Source organism: Gastrolobium bilobum, unplaced genomic scaffold, assembly GCF_033153095.1.
Source record: "Gastrolobium bilobum isolate Gb01-03AN ecotype WA unplaced genomic scaffold, APGP_CSIRO_Gbil_v1 utg4149, whole genome shotgun sequence".
Taxonomy (NCBI): domain Eukaryota; kingdom Viridiplantae; phylum Streptophyta; class Magnoliopsida; order Fabales; family Fabaceae; genus Gastrolobium; species Gastrolobium bilobum.
In genome coordinates this window covers 197,249-207,009 of record NW_026896279.1, presented here as the reverse complement: position 1 = coordinate 207,009, position 9,761 = coordinate 197,249, and the positions used below count along the sequence as shown (strand labels likewise).

General features: G+C 34.1%; 2 protein-coding genes across 3 annotated transcripts; one reads left to right on the top strand and one right to left on the bottom strand.

Moving 5' to 3' along the window:
* The first annotated feature begins 276 nt into the window (after window positions 1-276).
* LOC133298598 (uncharacterized) lies at window positions 277-2,666 on the top strand. The gene is made up of 6 exons (XM_061497929.1): window positions 277-565; window positions 1,469-1,560; window positions 1,647-1,725; window positions 1,812-1,906; window positions 2,135-2,230; window positions 2,303-2,666. Exons 1-6 carry the CDS (start codon window positions 394-396, stop codon window positions 2,378-2,380), a joined length of 612 nt encoding a protein of 203 aa, XP_061353913.1. The 5' UTR covers window positions 277-393; the 3' UTR covers window positions 2,381-2,666.
* A 2,181-nt stretch (window positions 2,667-4,847) lies between these two features.
* On the bottom strand, window positions 4,848-9,142 carry LOC133298595 (ras-related protein RABC2a). Of its 2 annotated transcripts, XM_061497925.1 has the most exons (7): window positions 9,113-9,142; window positions 8,823-9,029; window positions 8,177-8,245; window positions 7,893-7,958; window positions 7,217-7,338; window positions 5,984-6,112; window positions 4,848-5,185 (listed from the first exon to the last, which is right to left on the bottom strand). In XM_061497925.1, exons 2-7 carry the CDS (start codon window positions 8,959-8,961, stop codon window positions 5,075-5,077), a joined length of 636 nt encoding a protein of 211 aa, XP_061353909.1. In that variant the 5' UTR covers window positions 8,962-9,029; window positions 9,113-9,142; the 3' UTR covers window positions 4,848-5,074. The 2 variants fall into 2 exon arrangements, with proteins under 2 accessions (XP_061353909.1, XP_061353908.1); XM_061497924.1 differs by lacking the exon at window positions 9,113-9,142 and having other exon boundaries at window positions 8,823-9,096.
* Between the last annotated feature and the right edge of the window lie 619 nt (window positions 9,143-9,761).

The window sequence follows — 9,761 nt, the reverse complement described above, 5'->3', positions numbered from 1 at the left end:
AATTCTTTTAAGCTATTATCAATTGTATAGTCTGGTACCTGCACAATCTCTAGATCTTTCACGTTCGAGTCTTAATTTGATTAATTTATGTACTCCTCTTGTTGGAAGTCTACTAGAAGCCACGACTCTTCCCACATTAGAAGACTGGACTCCAAATATTGGGCTTTATTTGGATTGTTGGTACATCCCGGCCCACGTGCCACCCGATCACTTCCAAAATAATTTTTCTTAAAAAAAAAGAAGTTAAAAATTTACATAATATTCTCAAAAAGAGAACAGTCTTGAAAGAAAGGGCAAAGGGAAAGCGGCGTTTCATTTCAGTCGTAAACGGATTCCGAATACTTGAAAATTTTTCAAAGACAAATAGGTGGCGGCGGAAGAGAGTGAGGATCAATGGCGGTTCCGGGGAGGCGCAATGGCCTGAACAACGAGGAGGATGAAGAAGAAGACAACGCCCTTTTTGAAGAAGAAGGTATCCTCGAAGACACCGATACTCCTCCTCATCTTCGTGACCTTTCCGCCGCTGCTCAGCGCGGCGACCTCCACGCCCTCCGCCTCGCTCTAGGTCAACTTCCTCTTCTTTTGTTTTTTCAATTTTTTATTTAAATATGTTTCTCGTAATGCATAATTCTTTTATCTGTGTTGATTTACTAGATTATTGAATGTTGAGCTAACTCTGCTGAACCCTATTGCTTCTTCAAAGTTCAATCCAAACCCTATGTTTTGGGAAACTTCTTATTTCGTTAATTTTCTCTCCAATATCCGTCGTGTTGAGAAATTGCTTCACCGACTATGAGGATGTATCTCATTCTGCCAAAGGATTGAACTTGGTGATTTATTAGTTACTTGTTTATTATAGACTTCGTTTGTTTCAGTTGAAGTTATGTCTGTTTGTTCGTTTGAAATTGAATTGGGTAAATGGGCTTTTCTGAAGCATGCTTTGCAGCCCCAAGCAAGCAGGAGTACCTGTCGCTCTGTGGATTTTCCTAGAAACTGGGGTTTAAGGAATTTTGAATTTTGTATGAGAAAATTGATTGATTGAGAGGTACAAAGGATGATATGTGCTTTGATAGGACTTGTGATATATATTCGTGGCCAAATGCCACCGCTATCCGTCAAATTAGCTTGTTGAAATGATTATCTATAATTGCACTTGTGGCCCTGGGGCAAGTTGTCTATAATTTGCAAGAAAAGAAAAAAGGATGAAAAGAAGGGGCTGTATGAATTTGACTGTATTAGATAAACTATTGTATTTTTTTTGGTATCTGAATCTGATATGAATGAATCCTTTGCCTAGTACATAGAGAAAGAATTTTATATTTGTTGAAGATTGACGTAATTTGCAGCGAAAACTTTTGTTATCCACATTAACTATTATGGTTTGATTTGTTGGATATCTAAACACATTATCACTGGAATATCGGGTGTCATTTCTGCTGATGCTTACCCTCATGCTGTATAACGGCAGATAACTTGACTGGTAGTATCAATGAGCCAGTGGAGGATGGGGATACAGCTCTTCATTTGACCTGTTTATATGGCCATTTGGCATGTGTCCAGGTTTATCATCTTCACTTATTCTTGCTTTCACATGCCCTTATTATACAACATGTCATGAATTATTGATCTGGTTTGATAAATTGCAGCTGCTCCTAGAAAGAGGAGCGGACTTGGAGGCTAAGGATGAAGATGGTGCAATTCCTTTACATGATGCTTGTGCAGGAGGTATTTTGAAGTCATGTTCTTAAAGTTGAACTGATCTTTTTTTTGGTAAGATTTGCAATGTCATTTTGCTTTAAATGGCCTATCAGGATTTACAGAGATAGTCCAACTGCTAATTAACAGAGCTAATGACTCAGATCATATAAAAAGGATGCTAGAATCAGTTGATGCTGAGGGTGATACTGTGAGTATTTATTTATCGTGCAATAAATTTGTGCTCTTACTCAAGATGTCAAAGTCAAGCGACCTAGTATAAATTTATAATAACAGTGTGCTTGAAATTTGTCACGTCTTTTTTTTGTTTTTTATTTTTTTTATACAGCAAATTTTCCCATTCCTACCCTCTTTCAACTGTATCTGTTGAATTTCCCCTGATTTGTTCTCCTTCATCATCTTGTGATTATTTTCCCAGCCACTCCATCATGCTGCAAGAGGTGAGCATGTTAATGTAATTAGGTTGTTGCTGTCTTATGGCGCGTCTTCCACAAAGACAAACTTATATGGAAAGGTATAGCTTTTAAAGGAATTTTAGAATTATTCCCTTCTAGCCTTCATCAATATCTAAAATAATTTTTTGCAGACTCCAACAGAGTTACCTGAGCAGGACACGGATGCTAGGAGGCTGCTCGAAGCTGCCGCTACTGCAATGGCATGCTAATAGCATGTTAGTTAGTATTAGCATGGTAATTAGTAGAAATACTTAATTTCATTTTGGTAGAGACGGTACTCTTTTTGGACCATTTGATCTGAGTTATGTATACTCGTTTCTTGAAGTTCAGAAATGATTTACTAGGGAGACACCTTTGTGAATTTTAACCTTTTTTTTTTTATATTTCTAAATGGAGAGTTAGAAACGAGAATTCACGGATCATTTTTAACCTGGTACGTTTTTCATTAGTTTGCTTATTTAAATATATTTACACTTCAGGATGTAACTGAACTATAACAGGATAGTTGTACTTCTTGATAAACCAAACTTAAATTGGGTTAGTGGTTCATTAAGCATAAATTTGCACGTTGTGTCCTTTAATGCTCCCCGTAACTTTAACTTTCATACTTTTTTCTACGACGATAATATTCATGCTTATTGGTTAAATGTGGTTATTGAATCGGAAAGTTGACATGCTCGAAAAGTTTGGCTTGGCTATATTCGAATCTCAATAATACAGAATTTGATTCCATTTTATTGTTATTTTATTATCGAGTCATGGTCGATTAATATATATCAAGGTGGTGTTTGGTTATTTTCAAAAACTATAGGCGAAGTCCAATTTTTCCTTCAATTTAAATGTTATGTGCATTTGGTCTTGAAAATTAAAGCACGTTGGATGTGTGAACTTTTTGAACGTGTGTTGTTTCGTTGTCCTTTGATTTTTCGTTAAACCTTTAAAAGTGTCTCAGTTATCATTTTACATCAAATTTACCGTAAAGTTACATGTGCACAGACTCACCATAAAAAACTCTTACCTAAGATCCTTGGCCCCCATTGAAACCACTCCTCTAATAGGTACTTACAACCTGTAAGGCTGCAACAGAGTTTTAGTGTAAACACAAATCAACTAAATAAAACAATTGCGGGAGGAAGAATTCTTTGAACAGAGCTCGAGTCCTGTATCTTTTTTATTTTACCTTTTATCACTCTTCTCCAATGCAGCTTGGCCATTTTATAGAGTAAGAATATAACATTGCTTGCCCTTATATCCAGCAAAGAAAGAAGAATTTAAAAAGTTGTCTTTTGGTGTGAGATTTTTTTCAAATTGTAGCCTCCCATTGGTCTTGTTTTTGTCCTTGCTTTTTCGGTTACAAAGCTTAGTATTGCAGATGCTTCTTGGTCATATTGAGATCTTAAAAGATTATTATAATTTCTTGTCGTGTACCAATTCCTCAGCAGTGATGTTTTGGCTGCTCCTCCTCCATGCATATCTTTCTCAAATAGATATTTAAACTTTCATTCCACCTTCAAGATTCATAGATCTTCCCTATGATTTAATTTGCAGTTTTTCAAGGATTGAATCACCAAAATGAAGCTTATCTAAGTTCTTTATAAGACACGGTGGTAGAATCAAGTATGAGTAGAATTTATTCTATCAGTGGAGGAACTCATCCTAACCTAAATTCCTATATTAAAATGTGAGTTGGATCGAATTCGTGGCTTGTATTAGGTTGAAAAATACAACACAAATCCAGCTATTTCATTTTTTTATAAAAAAAGAAGTTGGTATGAGTCAGGCTTTAAAGCTTGGTACAAACTAGGGAGTAAAGCTCAAAATGACTTGCGATCCTTTAAATTAAAGCTCTATTTTTATGAGTAACAAGATTTTTGTTTAATAATTTTTATTTTTGCAACTTAGTACGAGTTACTGTCTAAAGTTCAAAATGACCGATGAATAGTCAACAAATATTTTGAGAAAATTAATAATGAAGTATCTTGAGAATGAAGCTACATAGCATAAGAGTATGATGGATCACTTAGATGACAGCAAGTATTTTAGAAAAATTGACAATAAAGTCATCATTGTCATTATAAGTTTATTTTATGGGATAGGATAAATATGGTCAAGTTGTTATATTTAATACATTTGAATATATGTCACAAGGGTGCTGTAAGATTAAATTTTTGAATATTTTTTTCTCTAATCAAATAAAATCAGTAACAATTCTTTTAATTATTTTATTTTAAATTCAGTTTTCTTGCTCATCAAGGACCCTCTAAGACGGTTGTGAAATGTGATCTAACTCTGCACTTGTGTGTCTCTAAATCATCAGTCAATAGTTACTATCAAATTGCGCAAGTATTGTACATACCGATACTCCATAATGGCTTACATGCATGTCCTACCTTGTATTGGGATTATGCTAAAAGCAGGACATGCCAGTAGAAATTGTGGTGAAACTTTCCTTTATTATTTTTATATTCCGAGTATTTTACATAACAGATCATGTAAAAGGAGAGATACACATGGAGATCCTAAACAAGATCCCACGAATTTTTTACATAGTTATACTGTTTAGGATCTTTGTGTCTAATCTATCCTTTTACATGTTCAATTTGTTAGGTGCAGCAGTTGTAATATCAGGATCTACTTGAGAGTAACACGTAAATGACACATATTTTGTAGTTGCACAAGGTTGTTTTGATTTGGATAAAATATAGGCTAAAAAAGGGAAATAAATTTACACATGCTAATAATAGGCGTTATTGTTGCCAATTCCCCATTTGTAGTGGTACAAGTAATTAAACAACCAAAAGACAGTGGAACGAATAAGAAACTGGGGAAGAAGATTACAAATAGGGATCTGAGGATTAGTCCAGAATGTGCTAGTTAAGACTGTGTCCACGTTGCAGCATTTTTTAAGAGCAACAACCACCATTTTGGGATGCTTGGGGTTCCTGCTTTTGCTTTAAAATGTTCCTTTTTACTGCCGTTGATCCTTCTTCCAAAAGACTAGGAACTTCCATTATCTATGAAAATGGTGCCATATTTGTCATGATTGGGAAGGAAAAAGCAATGCACAGCAAATAATGTACTATAATATTTAGCATATCATCACTTCCATAGTTCAACTCTTTCATCATTATTTTTACATTGTCCAAATGGTGATTACCTCTTATAATCAATATTAATTTTTAGAATATTAACCTGATTTCTTAAAACCAGATGAAGAATTCACCCTGAAAAGCCTATTCTCACTGATGCCTAAAACAAATACTAGGTACTTCTGTATAAGTGCATGTTATCTCATAAATTACTAGCTAATATGGAAATAGATCATTTCATGTGTTATTTAACATGATCATGTCATGTAAGAAAACCTTAACAATCAATAAAAAAAATTCATAGTGATGATTTTATAACTTCCTATCCTAATATTTTACCACAATTTATTCATCCTTGTATGGTTAGGAATCTCCTACTGACATAGTCATGATAAATAACACCTGAGAGGATCCACTCCCAGCTATACACACTTTAAGCTGTTGAAACCTTAAGAATTGAACAAACATTGTCGGTTCAAATAATCTTTACAAAGAAAATAACTAACGACCACTGTTCTGTCACAACGGATCCAAAAACCTGGCATTTTACTCACGTATAGAATATAACTGCCATAACAAAGACTTTGATGGTCTTTTGTTTTCTCATTGCAAATTTCTTTTATGCTTAAGTTACTGCATTTGGTGTTCGCCTAGCATCATTAATTGGAAAATTGTCTTATGTACATAGAACAAACACCATAAAAAAGGCTTCTAAAACTATACCTTTAGTGCAAGTTCCTCGAAGCACTGTTCCACATTTTCTCGAGTTTTGGCACTACATTCAAGAAACAAACATCCCAACTCTTTGGCAAGAGCTAAACCCTCTTCTTTGCTCACAGCCCTTTCAGAATCCTTAAAATAGAGAAATAAACCATTAATGAAATTATTAAACATAATACATCAAGATAAGAGCTGGTAATTCGGAGAAAGTCTATGTTTAAAAAGTTGATTGCACAAAAAAAATAAAAAATAAAAAAATATCCAAGGAGTGCGTTTAGATGTGAAATGCCTCATATTTAAATATGGTATTAATGCTAGTCGATGTCCAAGGTCCAACACATAAGCATTACATTCATCTATCTCAAAAAGGTTCTTTAACGGTTTGTGTCCGGCAAAAGTGTTGGGAAATTCGTTCCCTCAAACTCCAATGTCAAGCGGGTCCAGGGGAAGCCCGTGGCGGGGAACCACCACCAATGAGCTAAGGCTACACCAACTGTAGCAAGTGGATCCGACACCATATCTCAACCCAAAACCTTAAGGCATTGGGTTCATGGGTCCTTTCACTTATATACTCTTCACTTAGCTCATTACCAACCAATGTGAGACTCATCACACTTGAATATCTCAACAAAAAGTACTCTTAACTACAGGTTCAGGTTTCTTTGACTACATGGAAGGTTCCAGATGACACTTCTGTCTAAAGTGCATGCATGTAATAATCCCATTATTCGGCAATAGCATGTATAAATGGGGCTCAATTTTCTTCTAATCTGGCTTAATAATTTAAGGATCCAATTTTTTTATGGATGTCATGAGATGATCATAGCGATAAGTATAAAACAAATATAAAAGCATCACATGCTTGCCCATATTTTCTAACCGTAGGCAAGAGAGGGTCATAATTTGATCAATTTTAGAAGGTCTCTAAGTTAGTTCTCCTACTAGAAAAAAAGAGGGATTGAATTTAAGTTAGTCACTTCAACTTCAAGTCATGAAGGTATTACAGATTAATTCTAGAACAGTGTAACTCATGACAGAGAAGAGAGACATATGGAAGACAGAACTTGAATATTTTTTCATTGCCTTGATGCAGAGTGCAGGCAAGATCAGAGCACATATTTGATGTATTCTATAATTTAGTTTTCAAACATTTCATTGAGGAAATATATCACAGTAGTTACTGATTCATTTTCTTGGGTCATATATTCATGCATATGACTAAAACACCAAACTTACTCTATCAACTTTATTTCCAACTAGCATCTTCACGCAATCCTGATTAGTTGAATAGAGTTCCACTTCTTTAGACCACACTTCTGATAAACTTGTAAAGGTGTCTCTTCTTGTTACATCATAAACTAAAACAAAAAACAAAAAAACAAATTACTCTACAAGTAGAAGACTTGGATTTGAAAGATGTTAACTAGCAATGATTCAAAACATGCATTAATTATCTTACTCATTACAAACTGGCGGTTTCATAAGCCCCGCCATAGCCCCAAGAAAAATATGCTTACAAATTCTTCATGCCATTAAAAGGAGGCAAAAGACAACGGCAATAGCTGCCAAAAAAGATGAAGCAACCCCGGGATATGTCTTTTAGAAGCCCCTTGCTACCCTTATTGCAAATGTAAAATCTATCTAATAATTGACAAAAGTCATTACGCAACTTCTTTAACTCAAAATTAAAAGCGCTATAACACATGGTTCATTAAAAATGTTATAATTCCTTGCAAATGCTTATCTTATTCCAGAAGTATAGAGTTCCTATTTTATAGGATGTTCCCATAGGGACTATGAAAATACTAGTTACACTGACAGAGTTCAATGCTAGTGAGCAACCACCAAAGAGAGGCCTTTAATGTATATTAAAAAAAAAAACAAAGCATGTACATTAATCATTTTAGCATACCTAGAATAATTCCTTGAGCTCCTCTATAGTAAGAACTAGTTAGAGTTCTGAACCTTTCCTGCCCAGCTGCAACATATGTAATTTAGGTGAATGCACAAGTGATTCACCAAAAAAGACCCTATAAGGAATATTTCATTATATTTATTTGCATCCAATTACCGATCTTGCAAGTCAGAGTTTCACGGGGAGTTTTTTTTTTTTTTTTAATCCAATTCACAGATGCCAAGAACCAAAAAAAGGTCTAATTTCATGAACTGGAAGCAGAAGATTTGACTATAGCTTACCAGTATCCCAAATAGTTAGTTTCAATCTTTTCCCACCTACTGTGAGAAGCTTGATCTTAAAATCAACACCTACATTCATAACAACAGAAGATAAGAACAATAGCATCAGATCATATCAGAACTCAAATTTGATAAAAGCAGCATGATGGTGAGAGCAACAATTAAAAAATTCTATGTCAAATTGCCAATTCCAATGGCATAGAAGGAGTAAAGCAATAGAACAGTTAATTTTGTATATAATGATATAGGATAACCAAAGTATGATACAGAAATAATTGAGGGCAATTGATTCAATCATAACAGTTAAGTGAGCATAGTACAGTTAAAAATCCTATGAGTCTAAGAAGTAAAACAGCTTCTGAAATGTTCATAAGTGGTCTACAACAGCACAATTGAAATCCACTCAAGAAGTACACAACTTTAATGGTTACTGTAAACCATAGATCAACAACCAAGAGAAACAGTTTGGTTGAGAACACAATATAAGAAAGAAGTGACAAAAAAATCCTATACCTGCAGATAAGCTTGAAGAAGGAAATAACAGTGATAAAAGCATAGTATTTTTCCTTAGTTAAGGTCCAAAATTTTTTCTGGGAAATCATCAAACAGAAAGAAATAATGGTTTGTGTAACCAGCAACAATTTACCAATTGTGGGGGCAAGATCTTCAACAGAGTTAGAGATGAAGCTGACAAGTAGGCTACTTTTTCCAACAGCAGAATCACCGATCAACAAGATCTTGAAAGAGAGATCATAGCCACTGCTCTGACCTGAAGAAGAACTCATTCTCTCCACTCTCTGAATGATGACAATGAAGTGCTTTCCCAAAGAATGTTTCTATTTTGTATCTCTCTCTAAAAAGTACAGTAAAGGAAACTATGTAAGTGAATAAAAAGAGAGAGAGAGAGAGAGCAAAACGGAGACAGAGAAAAGGTACCCTGTAATGAAATGCAATGTCAGCAACATCTTTTATATATTTGCCGTTTGTAAGAGAGAGAGAGAGAGAGAGATAGTGAGTGAGTTAGAAGCTAAATAAAACGGCTACCTTTGCCTGAGTTCAGGAACATTCAGTTGACACACCACATCAACGTATATATTCTTTTCTTTTTTCTATGTCATCCTTTTGTCTAAAAAATTATTCCTGTTCACTTTTTTGAAAAGAAAAGAAAAACTATTTATGTATCTTGTGCATAAAATAAAAAGTAACTTACATAACCTACATGATTAAATTATATTAGTGATAGTTTGATGACTTCATTATTTAATTTTAGTTATATCCAGTAGTTAATCAATTATCCGATTAATTCGATTCGATCACGGTTGGATCCATCGACTTGAAACCGTCCTCTTGTATAATAAAAGACCAAAGTTTTTCCACACCAAAAAAAAAAAAAGACCAAAGTTTTTTTTTTTTAGTAATAAGGGGCAAAATAAAATATCAAACCTACAAGTGTTACTAAGATTAATGGGAGAAATTAATTTTTATGAGTATTTTGAGGAAGAGACTAATTATTAATACTAATAATTTATTATTATTAAAAAATATAATTTTATACATAATAATAATAAAAAAAACTAAAATTAAG